General features: G+C 36.9%; 1 protein-coding gene across 1 annotated transcript; it reads right to left on the bottom strand.

Moving 5' to 3' along the window:
* Positions 1-684: 684 nt before the first annotated feature.
* LOC126967222 (snake venom serine protease CL2-like) lies at positions 685-17159 on the bottom strand. The gene is made up of 7 exons (XM_050811713.1): positions 17044-17159; positions 13996-14069; positions 12982-13100; positions 11529-11676; positions 7972-8097; positions 4956-5102; positions 685-2861 (listed from the first exon to the last, which is right to left on the bottom strand). The coding sequence occupies exons 1-7, from the start codon at positions 17087-17089 to the stop codon at positions 2652-2654; spliced, it is 870 nt and encodes a 289-aa protein (XP_050667670.1). The 5' UTR covers positions 17090-17159; the 3' UTR covers positions 685-2651.
* Positions 17160-18631: the final 1472 nt, after the last annotated feature.

The raw sequence follows: 18631 nt of genomic DNA, 5'->3' as shown, positions 1-18631 counted from the left end.
AATTAACATACAGCTACAAATTAACATACAGCTACAAATTAATATATAGTTGTTCGAGCACTTATATCTGGAGAACGGCTGGACTGATTTTCGTGTTCAATTTGCTTCGTCCCGAATAATATAAAATCATTGAAAAATTTACCAAAAAAATATAATACTCTCTTTCATTTAAAAATCATTATCATAATTTTCTGAAGGGTATTCTTTTTTTATGGAAAAGGAGGACTAAAGAGCGTACGGGCCGCCTGGTGAGCCGACATTGTCTTGCAACATCAGAGGAATCACAAGAGCATTGCCGGCTTTTATCTCTGGATCTACTGAACCGATTTTAGCAATAGAAAGCCAAATTTTTGTGAGTGGCATATATAATTTATGCTATATATTAACCCAAAAAGACTTTTTCATAGTTATTGTATTTATAATAACGTTTGCCGGGTCAGCTAGTATTTTATAATATCCTCTTTACAATTTCTTATGTTTTTAAAGTGACAACCCTTACTTCTAGGATTTCATTGGATAGGATTGTTTTTCAAATAATAGCTGTGTTCAAATTTTATTTTAATATACTCTTTCGTAAGTCAAATGTCTCAACTCTTGTAGTGTAAATTTTTTATATAAGAACGTACAAACGGGCTCACATAGATTCACTTGATGGGAATTGAATGTTTATTGAAATCAAACTGCTTTTGTAGGATTTAATACTTCATTTATTCGTAAAATATTTGTTACGCTTGTGGCTGGAACTGCCTCAATACTGAATTCGGTATTGAACCCAAGACCAATGGGTCATTACACTAATCCTTGATCACTTACAAATTGTAAAGACTGAAATTGAAAGACCTAAACATGAATGATTGATCGTTTGAAGCTTAAAATTAATAAAGCATTAGCCGAACACTTGCTTAAAGCCGGAACCAACCACCGACCGAGCTGCGTAACCCACGAGTAATTTCTGCTGAACCCAATACGCCCCAAGTTTTGTTAGGGAAGCTATCTAATTAAAAAGCATCCTAACTATTTTAACAGGGAGGATGTTTTACACTAGCGCAAACATGGAATCCCGTGGTCTCACTCTACAATACAAATGCAACAAAAATACCCGAGAGTATCGACGTCATCAGTAGTGTGTGTCGTGAAGTGGTCGTGTATTAGGGAATCAAAGACCAAAACGAATAAGGCGCACCCGTGGACAGATTGATGTACTATTAGTGTCAAGTGTCAATGTGTCAAGAGTTTCTCGCCGCCTCAGCACTTCCGCCGCGACCACGATTCATGCAATTGGATCGAAATATCGGCACCAAATTAATAAAAAATATATCGTGAGTACCCGTCATAATAATTACAATATCGTTTTAAGATCTCTAAAGTTAGTTTCATTGTTTAAACTACACAGAGAACAAAGAGCAAACATCCTAATATTGTTGAAATCGTTCACAAAAATCGTCACATTTTTACTGTAAATAGAGATTTTTTATTGTTACAGCTAGAGTTAAAATAAGGAATTGATTATTATCAATATTATTTAGCTATATAAAATACAATAGACCTATAGGGTTTATATCTACACATTAATAATATAGTCTCTTTACTTTCATTTTAAAATAAATTTAAATAATTTATTTAAAGCATATCTATCTATTAGATACTATAAAATAAAACTGTAGAGTCGACGTGTTTCTTCATTGGATATTTTTTCTAAAAACCGATTGATATAGGTGATAAAGGGAATGTAGCCTGAATTCAAAAAACAAAATTACAAAAATCAATGGAGTTTCATGAAACATTCACGAATACTTTAATGATCGAAATATAGACATTTTTAATGATAAGTTCTCTGTTTGAACTTTGGAAATTGATATGTTGCGGAAGGAATGTAATTTACACTTAAAAATACACTTTGTTCATTTTAATTCATTTTCACGTAACTTTATAGAAACTAATCTATACTAATATTATAAAGCTGCAGTGTTTGTTTGTTTGAACGCGCTAATAATAATATATAATTGTATTTCTTTGTATTAGTTCTTATGTTGCGCAGTAAAAATTCTAAATTTATGTAGGTATGTAATACTTGCACGTGGTCGTTGCCTGTAATTGCAATAACACTTAGATTTAGTTTTATTTAGAATCTTATATCATTAAACCAGCAGTTCTTGCATATTAATATATATAAAAACCGAATCTCGGAAATAGCTCTAACGATTTTCAAAAAAAATTGTATACAGGGGATTTCCGGGGCGATAAATCGATCAAGCTAGGTTTCAATTTAAAAAAAAATGTAGTTTTATCGATGTTTTTATAAGAAACAGTCACCAATAACATTAGGATACAATGGTAAATTTATCCACTATGTACAAGACTATAATAGCTCAGATGGCACATTGGATGATCCGAAAAGCAGAAGACCCCGGTTCGAAATCAGACGTCCTATTACTTGTTTTTGTTCAAGTTTTACACCTTCTTAAAAATCCGAGCAAGCCTCGGTCATCCAGGTAATAATATTTAATTTCATTATTGTCTGAGCGATGCTAATAAATAAATAAATGTCTTCTCTCATAAATGGCCTGGTGAAAGATTTGATCAAAATCGGAACTCGAAGGAAAATGTTGTGTTTTTTTTTAATCAGGTAAAGTATAGCTATATTCACACTCTTATAGTAGTTTAAAGTATAATAAAATTGAAAATGCTATAAGAATAGAAGTTGGTGAGATGGCAGGGGCTCCAGAAATGCTTCTGATCCAGCCAGAATACTCCGTAACTCTTGTGTAAACTTCTGGTAGTGAAGTAGCCAAACAATTGTCTGTTGCCGACAGTACCCCAGCGAGGACTCCATTACAGATGAGGCCATTACCTTCGTCGCCCTGAAATGAGGTTTACAAATGACGCATATTACAAGATAAAGAACTTGTCATATCTTAAGGCAATATGAGTTAATGTGTCTGTGAGAAAAAGAAGTCTACCCGCAATTAAAATAATATCCCTACATATTTTATAAATGTAACTGTAAGTTTGTTTGTTACGCTTTTACGCCGGAGTTATTGAACCCATTATGAGTAAATTTAGTATAGCGATAGACTAGAGCTTGGAAAAGGCATAGGCTACATTTTATCCCGAAAAATGCAAGGTTCCCGTGGGATATGTGAAAAACTATACCAACAGTAGGTTTAGTTTGCCATAGCAATCTTCCTTGAAATAAGATTCATATATAATATGTTGGGAACGGGAGCGAAAACGGGAACCGTAACTGGAATAGGACATGAGATAATCTTCAATTCCAAACTTGTTTATTATTTTTAAAACCCTTTATCTTCGCGGACGAAGTCGCGGTCATCAGCTAGTATTGAATAAATGTGTCAGAAGTGATAAAAGTTATAACTTGTCCTTTATATGACTTTAATTTTGTATCTTGTTGGGTCCAGTATTCAAAAAAGTTTATTGGAAACATATAAGACTGTCAAGACCATTTCAGATCTCTATTGATAAATATAAATTTATCTATGCTTAGATTAAGGATTGGTTTCCGCTTCGCTCCAACTAGATACCGCAGGCGTAGTCGCAAAGTGAGTAAACTTTTACTAGAAATGGGCGGTCTTGAACAATATGTGACATTGATATGCCAAATGTTATATTATATGCTAATAATTGAAACTAAAATGCCGGGTTGCGTAGTAAAACTTTGAAAAAGAATACTACAAGAAATAAGAAAGACACTGGGATCATAAATCATCAGTAAGTATTTTGTATTTTATCAATTTGAATGTAAAATAACACGAAGCGTTTGTTACATTATTTGAAAGATGCCATTGAGTGTCAAGATGCCGCGCAGACAAGCATCTAATAGTTGCCGTAATAAGAAGCTATTGTTCTTGGGTAGTGGTAGGTAGGCATTTATGATTACGATATTGAAGCTTAAGAAACCCACACACCTATTAATTATTAGTTAATATATCTGTTATAGTACAAAGAACCGTAAACGTGAGAATATAATAATAATATTGACACACTTTTTACACAAATTATCTTGCCCCAAGTTAAGTATTTATAGCCTGTATTATGGGTTACAAGACAATGATATATTTAATACAATATACTTACTTAAACATACTGACACGGGAGTGGATCAGGGATTGGAAATAATACTCCGCTTATAGGAACGAGTCTTTATTTGCTTTCACTTTTTCTGAACTTGCACTTCACCGGTCTGCCGCTGTTCCTCTTGTGGGCGGCGGTACCTTCAACGCGTCACACCGCACCGAACACTAAGTCTCTTCTAACTTCTTCTTCTTGGAACACTTCCACTTTTCACTACTTCTTATTTTCTTCTTCTTCTTCTTTACACTTTCGAGTCAGAACTAGAACTGCCGTAGGCCACGCTTAGTACGGCTTATATACCCCCGGATCCGTTCTATTTTCAAAATGATTCTCCATTCCATCTTTAAATTTAAATTGTACTAGAAAATTATTTTAACTATTTTTATTCTGCTTACACATTTTCCATCCCTTTTTTTCTGTTCGATTTGATCCTGAACTTACTAGAAATTTCCTTTAACTTTACAAAACCCAAAAAAATCCATACACTGGTAGGTGTATCGAAACCGGGTCTACAGCGTTTAAAGTAAACACTTTTCCGCTGAGCTACGAATATTGCTGACGGAGCTGTTGAAATTAACAATGTCTTGAAGTTTGACAACCTCGTCATATACTTCGAGGCGTTGCTACGCAACAATACATAAATACATTTAAACATCCATGACTCGGAAACAAACATCCAAATTCATTATATAAATGCTTGCATCTACCAGGATTCGAACCCGGGACCTCTAGCTTAGTACGTAGGATCGCTAAACACTCGGCTATACAGGTCGTCATACAATATGATTGCTAGAAAAACACCATGACTTGTTTGTACATACTATTTCTATGTATATATAATAAATTTTACTTAGAATACCAACCTGACATCCAACATTTCTCATATTTATTGATGCTGCACACACCATCGTAAATAATATATTGACGGAGCCAGGACTACCGTTGAAGTGACTTTTGCAAACATCTTGGTTGTATATATACTTTATAGCAGATCTTAATTCCAAATTAGGCTGTAAAAAAAAAACAGTTACTTAGTGTTAGACTCAATTTATTTCTGTTTAAATAGTCCAAGTGAAATAAACTTAATTCAATTAGGCTTAAAATAAGCACTTTTGAATCGTCACTACGAATATTTCTTTTAAATTACTGAATTTACCATATATTCGGAAAAAGTTGAGCTCGTGAGAACATCTCCTCCGCTGAAATCGTAGTCTTGGGTGATTTCAACGGGCACAATGCCGAATGGCTTGGATCACGTACCACAGACTACGCAGGGCGATCTGTGCATAATTTTGCATTGGAGTATGGTCTGTCCCAATTGGTTGAGTCGCCAACGCGGCTCCCGGATGTGGATAGCCACATGCCATCCTTATTGGATCTTCTGCTGACTACACATCCCGATGATTACCAGGTCTTCGTCGACTCCTCTCTCGGAACGTCCGACCATTGCCTGGTCAGGAGTGTAATGCCTATCCGACGCTAACGTCGCAGACCACCAGCGACCCGCCGCGTTTGGCACTACAAGTCAGCAGATTGGGACAGGATGCGTTCCTTTTTTGCATCCTACCCTTGGGGCAGGGTTTGTTTCCCTTCGGATAATCCTAGTGCCTGCGCCGTTGCAGTAGCCGATGTGATACTACAGGGTATGGATATTTTTATACCAAACTCTGTAATACCCATCGGTGGCAGATCACAGCCCTGGTTCGATGCGTCAGTTAAAGCAGCATCTGACTGCAAAAACAGGCGTATCAAGCTTGGGTTTGCTTTGCTGGGCACAAAGGATCCGAACTGCACAGTTCTTGAGAGGAAATACAACCGTGCCTCCAGATTTTGTAAGCGGCAAATCGCCCGTGCAAAGTCAAAACACGTCGTCAAAATCGGCGAGCAGCTTTCCAGTTACCCGACCGGAACACGCAAGTTCTGGTCGTTGTCGAAAGCTGCACTTGGTAACTTCAGCCAGCCGTCCATGCCGCCGTTGCACATGAGGAATGACACCCTGGCACATACGGCAAAAGAGAAAGCCGATCTCTTGCGCACTCTTTTCGCCTCCAACTCGACTCTTGACGACAACGGAAAAACACCGCCAACCATCCCGTGGTGTCAGAGCTCTATGCCTGAAGTACAGTTCAGACAGAAAACTGTTAGGCGAGCTCTGTTTTTGTTGGACGTCAGGAAGTCGAGCGGGCCGGATGGCATTTCTCCAATCGTGCTTAGAACGTGTGCCCCTGAGTTGACGCCGGTGCTTACGCGTTTATTCCGGCACCCTTATTCTAAAGGCGTAGTCCCTGACTCATGGAAGTCAGCCAAAAAAAGGAGACAGTTCGGATCCGGCAAACAACAGGCCTATTGCTATTACCTCCCTGCTCTCCAAAATCATGGAGAGCATAATTAGCCGTCAGCTCTTGGTATACCTAGAGGGACACCAGTTGATCAACGACCGACAATACGGGTTTCGCCATGGTCGGTCGGCAGGTGATCTTCTGGTATACCTAACACATAGATGGACTGCGGCTATTGAAAGCAAGGGGGAAGGCCTGGCAGTTAGCCTGGATATAGCGAAGGCCTTTGATCGTGTTGGCACAAGGCGCTCCTCTCCAAACTTCCATCATTTGGGCTTCCCGAGAGCTTGTGCAAGTGGACCTCCAGCTTCCTCACTGGGCGCAGCATACAGGTCGTTGTCGACGGATATTGCTCGAACCCGAAGCCCGTGAATGCTGGAGTGCCCCAAGGCTGTGAGCTGTCTCCCACGCTGTTTCTTCTGCATATCAATGATATGTTGGACACCTCCAACATTCATTGCTATGCAGACGACAGCACTGGTGATGCCGTATACACGAGCCATGCTGGTCTCTCTCGGGAAATCGTCGACCAGTGCCGGGAGAAACTTGTGTCTTCTATCGAGTCCTCTCTTGAGAAGGTCGCGGAATGGGGAAAATTGAACCTTGTCCAATTTAACCCCCAGAAGACTCAAGTTTGCGTGTTTACCACTAAAAAAACCCCACCGCTCTTCGACAACACTTCCCTCAAAGCCTCGCCTAGTATCGGAATACTGGGTCGCGAAATCTCGAGCGATTGCCAATTTCGTGGTCATCTGGAAGGCAAAGCCAAATTGGCTTCAAAGAAACTGGGCGTCATTAATAGAGCACAGCAATACTTCAAGCCGGCCCACATACTAGCGCTCTACAAAGCGCAGGTCTGGCCACACATGGAGTATTGCTGTCATCTCTGGTCTGGCGCACCCCAGTATCAGCTCCATCCATATGACCGCGTGCAACGCAGAGCAGCTCGAATTGTCCCCACCCGTGCTCTGTGAACGGCTGGATCACTTGGCGTTGCGTAGAGACGTCGCTTCATTGTGTGTCTTCTACCGATTTTATCACGGGGAGTGTTCCGAAGAGCAGTTTAACCTGATTCCTGCCGCCGAGTCCCACCTTCGCACGACACGCCACAAGTTAGGATATCATCCTCACCATCTGGATGTGTGGCGGTCCTCCACACTGCGGTTTTCAAGGAGCTTTCTTCCACGTACTACAAAGCTGTGGAATGAGCTTCGTCACGATCAGCCTTCACTTTCATACCTCCTGTTACCCTGGCGGGTTTCCCTACCTATAAGAAAGCTATTGAAACAACCTTTAAGACCATGCATAATAAACAATCTTATAAACAAAATGAGGGTCAGAAGTTGGTCAGGGCGTAGTGTACCATACGGCACTTTCGAATTTGGTGTATCTCAAAAATCAAATGACATATGGAACTTCCCGAATTCGGAAGGTTTTATACAATGAATGATGAACTTAAAAGCGATGTCATTACATCTACATTGTTATATATGTTACAAGTAATATGATACTTACATATACAGTTATATTTAATACTTACAGACGTTTCTTGTACACTCGTCGCTCCAAAACCAGCCACATAGCAAACAGCGTAATCTTCAAATTTTACATTATTTCCTGGTAATGGCACCAGACTGGCAAATTGTGATGTAAACGGAGTAACTAACTAAAATGAAGAGAAAGATCAATTTAAGTTAAGAACTATTCATCTGTATGATTTATTTTAGGCGGACATTATGTTAACTTACATTGCAAAAACATATTGTGTGTAATAAATAGAAAAATTGATTCAAATCAGCTGCTAGATAGAGCAAAGACGAGATATGGTAATAAATAAGTCGGTGTCTCCCTCCTGCCCACGCCGACATACTGATTCGTTCCATTGCGCATCGGCACCAGTACTTAGGCGTGTCACGTCTACAGAATCATTTGCATGTTATGTTGTTAGCGAAATCAGCTGCACCAAAACTCGTTATTTTATTGACAAATTATTGTTCCATTTGTTAATTTTTTTTTGTAATATAGCAGAAGATATTTACATAATTATTTTTTCACATGCTTCAATTAAGGTTTCTTTGGTTCATTCAGGTACTAAAGACTCAATTTCGGTTAAGGTTTCGATGAAATATGTGATTCGGACAACCGACCGACTAACTGCCGTTTTCAATAACGTATCTCTAGTAACGGATAAATTGCTGTCACCGTTTAATGACAAATCTGATCTATCCATAGTTGTGTCCAATATAGGTTAGATGTTAGACGATAGGTTATTGAAATGTAAGTAACCGTAAAAGGATAGATTTGTCTACCTCTAGTAAGGTAAACTAAGGATAGATAGGTTCTTGAAAACGGCCGTAAATCAATAATGGAAGAATGGAAAACATTAACGGCTAAGGTTAACCGAAGCACATCCCTACTATCCATGCTAATATTATAAATGTGAATGAAGGTTTGTTAGTTACGCTTTTACGCAGGAGCTACTTGATCGATTTCGATGAAATTTGGTACAGCGATAGCCTAAAGCGTGGAAAAATCCATGGTGCCCTCGGGATTTGTGGAAAACTGAAATTCACGTCGATGAGCTATAACTATACCAATAGTAGGTTTAATTTGCCATAGCAATCTTCCTCGAAATAAGTAATATATTGGGAACGGGAGCGAAAACGGGAACCGGAACTGGAATAGGATATGAGATAATCTTCAATTCCAGACTTATTATTTTTAAAAACACTTTATCTAAACGGACGAAGTCGCTGGCATCAGCTAGTTTGCAGTAAACGCTGTGTCACAAGCAGTAAAAAGGATCACATCCGACGTGTTTTAAAATTATATTTCAAAGTTTTTGCTCAACTTATAATTAATTTACAAGCTTTTCAACTTGGATTCACCTAGGAGTTTACACTTTACTGTAGCGTATTAAGGCTCATTTATTTACAAAACTCTAACTTGTGTCACCGAGAGCCACGAAAGAAACCACATTTGTTATTTATTGCTCGGAGTCTTTGTATTCTTCAGCTTTACGACTTTCGACATACTAACATTTACTTGGATAAGGCGCGGACTGACTAGGATTGTAAACGGTACAACCAACGCAACAATATTTGTGTTAATCATGTGGATAAGCTGTAAATGGGCATTTATTTAACTGATTTTCTTTTGTTTATTTAAAATTTACATATCAAGGCTGCTATCCCAAAAAATCGCCAAAATAGCGCATAATTGAAAACATTTCTTGACGGTTTATATGAAGCTTATATTTAAAACAAAATCATATATATACAGAATATGAGTAGAACATTTATTTTTGTATATGTTTCATTACTGTTCTATTTTTTATAGACAGTGCGAAAAAAAACACCAAACTGCCCCTAACTTTTACAGTTGGAGCCATGCGTAAGGTTCATAAATCTTTATATCTCTTGTCTCACTTTCAGGTTGTGGCTTCAAATATGTTCGTGTCCCTCATCGTTCATAAATTTTGTTTTCAAATTGTATTTGTGTTATGAATCCCAGAAGTGAGGGTAATCACTTTCAAAATATAACAAATTATTGGCGGGAAGATAAGAGTTATACACACCATAAAGTAATGGCACAAAAGACGTGAAACTAAATCATTCAATTATACGAAATACAAATACTTTTTGTCCTTTATCAACTAAATAGTAATATTTATGTGATACTAGCTTTTACCCGCGACTTCGTTTGCGTTGAATTCTAACTTTGGGCAATTTTTTTATGTTTTAGGATACTTTTCAAATAATACACTCAGAAACTGCACTTTCCGGTGCTGGCAGCGCTCTTTTATGATACCGAGCATATCCCTTGTCATTGTGGACAGTCTCTTTAATAGTATTTCCCTGAGAACTTTGATCTCCTATTTCATCCCCAAATAGGTCAAAGTTTCAAAAATGCTCGAACAAATTTTCATAAATTATTTCTTATCAAGTGCCTAAATACAAAGTTTCATGGTTTTATCTTCGATAGTGACGAATTCCCATACAAACTGCCATCCCCTGTTTTTTATCCCCTACATTTATTTTTTTGGCAATACAAGGTAGCATGTGTCCTTTTTCAAGCTCTAGTCTATCTCTGTACTAAATTTTATCAAAATCAGTTCGATGGTATAGGCGTGCAATCGTAACAAACAAACTAACATTCACATTTATAATATTAGTATGGATAAATATAACATTAACAATACAAATATAATTATAACTATGAATAACTCTGTTAGATTTTGCTTTGTCTGATCGCGTTCCCTTACTTAACTCGAGCTGACTTTACTCAAACGTGCGTGACAGTTCAGTCTCGTTCAATGTCAACATAATAAATTTAGCACCGAGGCTAAGGCCAAAGCGGAGAGAAGAGGAGACGAGAGGAGATAAGCCGCGAAATTGTCTGGTTATTTCCACCAAAGCGGGGAGGAGATGTGAGCTGTGCATTGCAGAGATATTGTGAGCTGTGAGAGCTCAAAATCAGTCAAGTGATGTCTACGAAACGAAGACGTCATCTACAGGCCCGCCTACAGGCATCTCCGCTCAGCCGCGGCGCTTGATATCTCGACCATAGAAAAATGAGACATCTCCTCTCCTTTCCGCTTGATCCACTTCCACCGAAGCTAAACGAAGTGATGTGGAAATAATGAAATCTGATTGGTAATCAAAATACATCTCCTCTCCTCTCCGATTTCGTGGATACCGGGCCATAAGTAGTTTTCACTTCAAAAAGCAAACAGAATAAATAAAATATTTCGTAGAAGAAAACGTTGTGGTCTGAAAGAAGATGTTGTGACAAAAATTGAGAAAGGTATACTGAGATGGTTTGGACATGTCGAGGGTATGAATGAAGAACGATTGACGAAAAAAGTGTATAAGGCGAGTGTGAATTAAAGTGTTGGAAGGAGTAGACCTAGGCGGACGGGTAAAGAGTACCCTAAACCGAAGAGCATGTATGAAAGGAATAATGAAAGTGGACGAAGAGAACAAGTATGTAAGGATCGTAGCAAGTGGAAAGAAGTGGTTTCGGTCTACCCCTATGGGAAAGAGGCGTGATTGTATGTATGTATGTTTCCTAACTGATTAAAAGCTAAATATTTACCGCTATCATTGCTATATCGTTGACGTACGCAGGAGGTCCCGTGTAACTCCCATGAACCGTATAGTTTGCTACTGATCTTGTATTTGCAGCTGCGATACTGTTCAGCTGAGAAGTGGCAACCACCCGGAGTTGGCTCGTTGATAACAGTCTAAAAATTAACATTATTATTATGTGCCTTTATAGGAGAATTGGTTTAATAACCGAATTACTTGAAGAGCCAGCGGGAGGCTCATATGCACAGGATGCCGGCTAGATTATGAGTACCACAACGGCGCCTATTTCTGCTGTGAAGCAGAAATGTGTAAGCATTATTGTGTTTCGGTCTGAAAGGTGCCGTAGCTAGTGAAATTACTGCAAACGAGACTTAACATCTTATGTTTCAAGGTGACGAGCGCAATTGCCGTGCCACTCAGAATTTTTGGATTTTTCAAGAATCTTGACCGGCACTGCATTGTATTGGGTATCAATGACCATCAGCTAAACGTACTGCTCGTCTCGTCCCTTACTGTCATAAAAAATATAAAAGTGAGTTACTTTAAACGATAGTTTTAACATTTGAAACGACCAAAACGCGTTTAAAATAAAATATACTTAACATAAAGCCAGTATTTTAATTTGTCCGACGTTTCGCTAACTATATTCGCTAATAATGCTATTATAATAATAAATAAATACTATAATAGTAATTATTAATTAGTTTTAAGACAACTTATTTACATTAATTACCTATATATTATTAATATTGTTATTTCATAATTGATCAACACTTCTATACCTTACTAGATAATGTTGTGGGTTTTACAATTATTAATATTATCCAATTGTAATTTAGTAATTCAGACATATTGTAACGACTGTTTATTATCCCTTTTAAAGAAAATATTATAAGACTCAGGTATAGATATGTTGGACACCTCCAACATTCATTGCTATGCAGACGACAGCACCGGTGATGCCGTATACACGGGCCATGTAGGTCTCTCTCGGGAAATCGTCGGTCAGTGCCGGGAGAAACTTGTGTCTTCTATCGAGTCCGAGTTTATCACGGGGAGTGTTCCGTAGTGCTGTTTCATCTGATTCCTGCCGCCGAATTTAAGTTAGGATATCATCCCCACCATCCTTCACAGTGCGGATTTCAAGGAGCTTTCTTCCACATACTACAAATCTGTGGAATGAGCTTCCTTGTGCGGTGTTATCGGGACGATACAACATGGGTACCTTCAAAAAAAGCACGTACACCTTCCTTAAATGCCGGCAACACTCCTTTGATTCCTCTGGTGTTGCAAGAGAATGTGGGTGGCGGTGATCACTTAACACCAGGTGATCCGTACGCTCTTTTGCCCTCCTTTTCCATAAAAAAATGTAAGGATTGTTAAGAGTATGAATTGATCGTTTTGGCCTAAGTATATGCGATGCGTTCCTGAAAAATAATGTCAGGTGATGTCTAACTTACATTGATCCATCAGTGAACAAACACCTCGCCGCTGTCACAACATACGAAAATGTAACTAAGGATCCGCCGCATATGTGTCCATTTATTTGATTAACTACATCTGTGCGTTGTATTGATACCTTGAAGTATAAAAACGAAAACAAAATTAAATTAAAATTGAACAACACTTGCCAAATTGCCGTTCCCGAAAAAACTGTGCATTAGCCTTATCCTCTCCATTCTCTCCAAACACTGCTGTGTTGATATTGCGATCGGTTTCTGCTGCGCTCAATTCACGTTGGGAGATCGCGCTTACTCTAATGTTCAACGTATCAATGTTTACTGTCAAATGAAAAAACCGGCGGCGGTACAGTATCGCGATTGGCGACGAAGTATAATCCGGCTAAGTTTAAAAGCGAACATTTGCTTAAAACGAAGTGGATTTCGTCTATCACCGTTGTTAAAAGATATTATTGTATTATAATTATAGCCTGCACGATTCATACAATCGAGTGAATCATCGAAAGATGCCATTGAGTGTCAAGATGCCACGCACATAAGCATCTAATAGTTGCCGTAATAAAAAAGCTATTGCTCTTAGGTAGTGCAGTATCTAGTTGGATCGGAGCGGAGAAAGTTTCTAATATTCAATTGCAGATTGATTTTTAGTGAAATGTTTAAATACAACGCTTTCATATAAAAATTTTACTACATATTTGATAATATAGTTAGTTAATATTGACAATATTGATTCAAACTACAATAGTTAATGTTGAACAATATGTTATGTTTTTCAAGTGATAACCCTCACTTCTAGTATTAATACACAAATAATTTTTTTTAGCTTCATCCTGAGAGTTGAGCAAAGCATACATGATTTTATGACGATACGTCACTCGAACGGTTAACTCAGTTGGCGGAGCACTGGCACGGAACGCCAGAGATCGTGGGTTCGAGTCCCGCATCGTTCATAAATTTTTTTTTTTTTTTTTTCAAATTTTATTTGTACAATACTAAAATTTAATCATCACTTACAACGTGTCTAAATAGTGTTGCATTAGCAATAGGCCCATCTGATATTCTGCTTTCGATAGTAGCGGCTTGTGCATCTGTAAACAGTCCAATATTTATTCATAGCGTCAACATGTGGTGTCAACGATTTTCGAGCAATCCAAGGATTAAGGTCATACATTCGAAATAGATTGATGATAGGCTGGGCTTATACGGGACGGCAAGAGCACAAAAGTATAATCTATATCTATCTTCTATATATATATAAAAATGAATTGTTGTTCGTTAGTCTCGCTAAAATTCGAGAACGGCTGGACCGATTTGGCTAATTTTGGTCTTGAATTATATATAAGTGGAAGTCCAGAGAAGGTTTAAAAGGTGAATAAATAGGAAAATGCTGCTAAATTAAATAAAAATAACAAATTTGTTTTTCCCTTGATGTGTCCATACATAATTTCTATGACGCACGGTTTGACAGTTCTGCTGTGAAACAATTTCATTACGACAGCAGGGTGCATATTTTACGAAGTAATTTTTGATGTTATGATATATTATTGACAAATTCATATAAAAACATTATTTTATTTATTATATACAGAACAACGTCTGTCGGGTCAGCTAGTATAATATAAATATGAGTTGCTGTTCGTTAGTCTCGCTAAAACTCGAGAAGGACTAGACCGATTTGGCTAATTTTGGTCTTGAATTATATGTGGAAGTCCAGAGAAGGTTTAAAAGGTGAATAAATATGAAAGTGTTCGGAATTAAATAAAAAACAACTATTTTGTTTTCCTTTGATGTGTCCCCCGTCGTCCGATATTTGTTTTGAATGGACATATTTTCTATGAGAGAATTTATAGACGCACGGTTTGACGGTTCTGCTGTAAAACAATTTCATTACAACAACAGGGAGCATATTTTACGAAATAATTCTTGATGTTATGATATTGACAAATTCATAACATTATTTTATTTATTACTAGCTGATACCCCGCGACGTCGTTCGCGTACGTATTTTTACACCTTGGGTTACATTACTGGACTTTTAGTAGGGATCCCTAATTTTTTTGAAAATGTTATATAGTCTATAACACTCGGGGATAATGTAGCTTCAACAGTGAAAGAATCATTGAAATCGGTTCAGTACTTGCGGAGCCTATTCAATGCAAACAAACAAACAATCAAATCTTTATTCTTTATAATCTATACTAATATTATAAAGCTGCAGTGTTTGTTTGTTTGTTTGTTTGTTTGTTTGATCGCGCTAATCTCTGGTACTACTGGTCCGATTTGAATGATTCTTTCAGTGTTGGGTAGTCCATTTATCGAGGAAGGCTATAGGCTATGTTTTTTTTTCAAAATTAGGGATCCGTAATAAAATTGCTATTTTGTAACACAAGGTGTAAAATCGAAAACCTATTTTTGCGTTCGCTGCAAAAACTATTGACAATAGAACAAAATGATGTACAGGCTATAATATAGGCAATATTTTATTACTTATAAAACTATCGCGTGAATTATACTTTATATGGCAAAACAACATTTGCCGGGTCAGCTAGTATTAGTATAGATGTACAGAACAACGTCGGTCGGGTCAACTAGTATAATATAAAAATGAGTTGCTGTTCGTTAGTCTCGCTAAAACTCGAGAACGACTGAACCGATTAGGCTAATTTTGGTCTTGAATTATTTGTGGAAGTCTAGAGAAGGTTTTAAAGGTTGAATAAATATGGAAATACTCTAAATGAAATAAAAACAACAATATTGATTTTACTTTGATGTGTCCCCCGTCTCGGTCGTTCAGAAATCAAATAAAAATAATAGTTTAAAATGAATAACTAATTAGAGTTCTTATATCTTTCTAACTTTCTCAGCAAGTAAAAAATAAACTTCCTTAAAAAGGGTAACACTTAAAAAAAGGATTTCTTTTGTTTGTTTTAAGTTTATTGTATACAAAAGTTTAGGTCTTTTATTTATCGATTGAGGCAGTACGAATGCTGCCGGGTCAGCTAGTTATTATATAAGCTAGCGCTTAAGGAACCAGTCCACATGCAAACTAAACTAAACACATGCTACTAAAAAACTAAGTTAAATATTAATAATTGATTATTTATAATTATTAGCATGTTGCTATATTTATTTCTGTGTACGACATTTACATAATTATAATAATTATAAAACGCCTAGTAATATGGTGAGACCATACATCTTACGAAAATGGAACCTGGTGCAAATGGATAGAGGTATTTTTTTTTATGATAATAAGGGACGAGACGAGCAGGACGTTCAGCTGATGGTAATTGATGCCATGCGCATTACAATGCAGTACCGCTCAAGATTCTCAAAAAAGCCAAAAATTCTGAGCGGCACTACAATTGCGCTCGTCACCTTGAGACATAAGATGCTAAGCCTCATTTGCCAGGTAATTTCACTAGCTACGGCGCCCTTCAGACCGAAACACAGTAATGCTTACACATTACTGCTTCACGGCAGAAATAGGCGCCGTTGTGGTACCCATAATCTAGCCTGCTTCCTGTGCAAAGGAGCCTCCTACTGGTAGGAATTCCTACAGACATTCACTAACTTTATACTAAGTCATTCAAACATACAGAAATCGGTCTGGATTCGTGTAACTTTTGAAATGAAAACTTTTTTAGCGGCCATGAGCACTGTTCTTAGGATGGGTATAAAATTTAAATTTGACAGATTTATACTTCTATTTATAGTTTGGCTATTTCAAATTAATGATCATACAGTCATTGTACCAATGGTTGAATCATTGTGATTGCGAAGTCGAAACACCGCGAAGTCGAGGGATCGAATGACCAATCTCAGCCGTGAAATATATTTACAGATTAATTATTTGATTTTTAAGCTTTGTCATTCGCGAAGACTCTTCCTAAAGCGATAGTTATACTTGTATTTCTTTGTTCATAATATTCTGTCACTCCCGGAGTGCAACCAGTATTTTTTAATCACCTATTTACTAGTTCTTTTATGTCCGCAAACAGACTTTCCTACGTACAAAGGAATGCTATTGTAAATTAAAAATAATTTAATTCAAATACTTACAGCTAAATGCAATAACCGCAAGCAAGCACAATAGTTTATTCAACATATTAATATAACAAAATAACTAACTGTATGAAATAAAGGCAAAAATCAAACTGTATAGCATACAGTTTTACTACAATCTATAAATACGGATGTGTCATATTATCTTTCTGATAATAAAGATACTAGTATTATCAACCAGTGAATTCTGAAAAGCATTGTAATCTGATTTTTACAATTCCGTTTTTATAATTGATATAGATACAATATTGATTACAGGCCTATCTAGTAATCCTTGGTCTGTTTGGCTAAAAATATGAGTAACATATTTTCTTACTAATGAAGTAGTTGTTATTTTAAAGAAATTACATGTAAGTAATTAAATTGTATATATTTTTATTTTCAGGGAAATGATAATAACAGAGATTTGGTCAATTCCCTCAGTGATTTGATCAAATCAAGGAGTATGTTCAATGAACAACACGAATTTATCATTTCTCAAATTATTTTAATTATTTTTTTTAATTTTCTAATATTTGATTAAATGCCAGGGTTGGTTCCGTGAAATGACAATGTGTGACGCGACTAACGGCCGTTCCCAATATTCAGTCGATCTCTTACTTGAGTTAAAAATCGTAACTATCGTTGACTTTACTGTCCCAATAAACTTACGGACGGTAACTCACCTTATCCGTACACGCTGTCTGTCAATGGGACGACGTATAGCTTACCAGCCATAGAAGTTTCTATGGAAATTTCAATTCACGCGTTTTATTCAGAATGAGCCAGGGGACAGAGGACATCCCTCCCTCCCTCCCCTTCCCCTCTCACCCCCCTCCACCTGCGACACTATACTAAATTCTTACCAAATTATGTCTAAGTCTTACCAAATAAACCTTATAAATACCAACGAAAATACTTTTTGTCATTTCACGGAACCAACTCTGGCATTTGGTCAAATCACTAGATTTGTTTCGAGAAATGATAAAACCGTGTTATTATTTTAACATCCTCCGAAATTTGCCAAATCACTGTCTTTCTCACATCCTTGCGACACATATATTTTTAATTCTAATAAAAATATAAGGCATAAAAGACATTAATTTCCTCAAAACTCATGTCATTTCTAATATAATTGACACTAATACCGCTTCGGAAACAAATGGCGCTCTTAGAGAGAGGAAGCGACCGCGGTGGAAGAAACTCTCCCAGCTATCCTCTCCAATTATTTATAAAAAAAATATTTATAAATTTCTATTATATAGAATGATTACACTGTTGTTTTTGTATGTTAAGCTGTTGGTGGGTCAATAGATATTTAAATAAAAAAATAAAATTATATTGAAAGGTCACGAAAATTTATGTAATAATATATTAAATAATAATACTGTATGTGATTAAGTGGTAGTAATTTCTTAAATAGTAATTTATTTGACTAACGCGAGTGTTAAACATTTAAATTTAATACTAAACCACTTTTCAAAGTATTAAAACGCGCGTATGGATAAGGTTATGGTTTGTACAGTGGCTTTGGTACAGTTCAGTGCAGCCAGTGTTTCACTGAGACTTTTTTTATAGAAAAAGAGGACAAACGAGCGTACGGGTA

The sequence above is a fragment of the Leptidea sinapis genome, chromosome 12 (assembly GCF_905404315.1).
Source record: "Leptidea sinapis chromosome 12, ilLepSina1.1, whole genome shotgun sequence".
Taxonomy (NCBI): domain Eukaryota; kingdom Metazoa; phylum Arthropoda; class Insecta; order Lepidoptera; family Pieridae; genus Leptidea; species Leptidea sinapis.
The sequence above is the reverse complement of the archived record's forward strand: the minus strand, read 5'-3'. Positions and strand labels throughout refer to the sequence as shown.

Bases quoted from the DNA above. Each gene is read 5' to 3' on its own strand.
- LOC126967222 (XM_050811713.1), bottom strand. From the start codon at position 17,089: ATGTTGAATAAACTATTGTGCTTGCTTGCGGTTATTGCATTTAGCT. The intron at 14,070-17,043 runs GTAAGTATTTGA...GACTGTTTACAG, and splicing joins TGCGGTTATTGCATTTAGCT to ATGCACAAGCCGCTACTATC. The intron at 5,103-7,971 runs GTAAGTATTAAA...TTTTTTTTACAG, and splicing joins CGAGTGTACAAGAAACGTCT to CCTAATTTGGAATTAAGATC.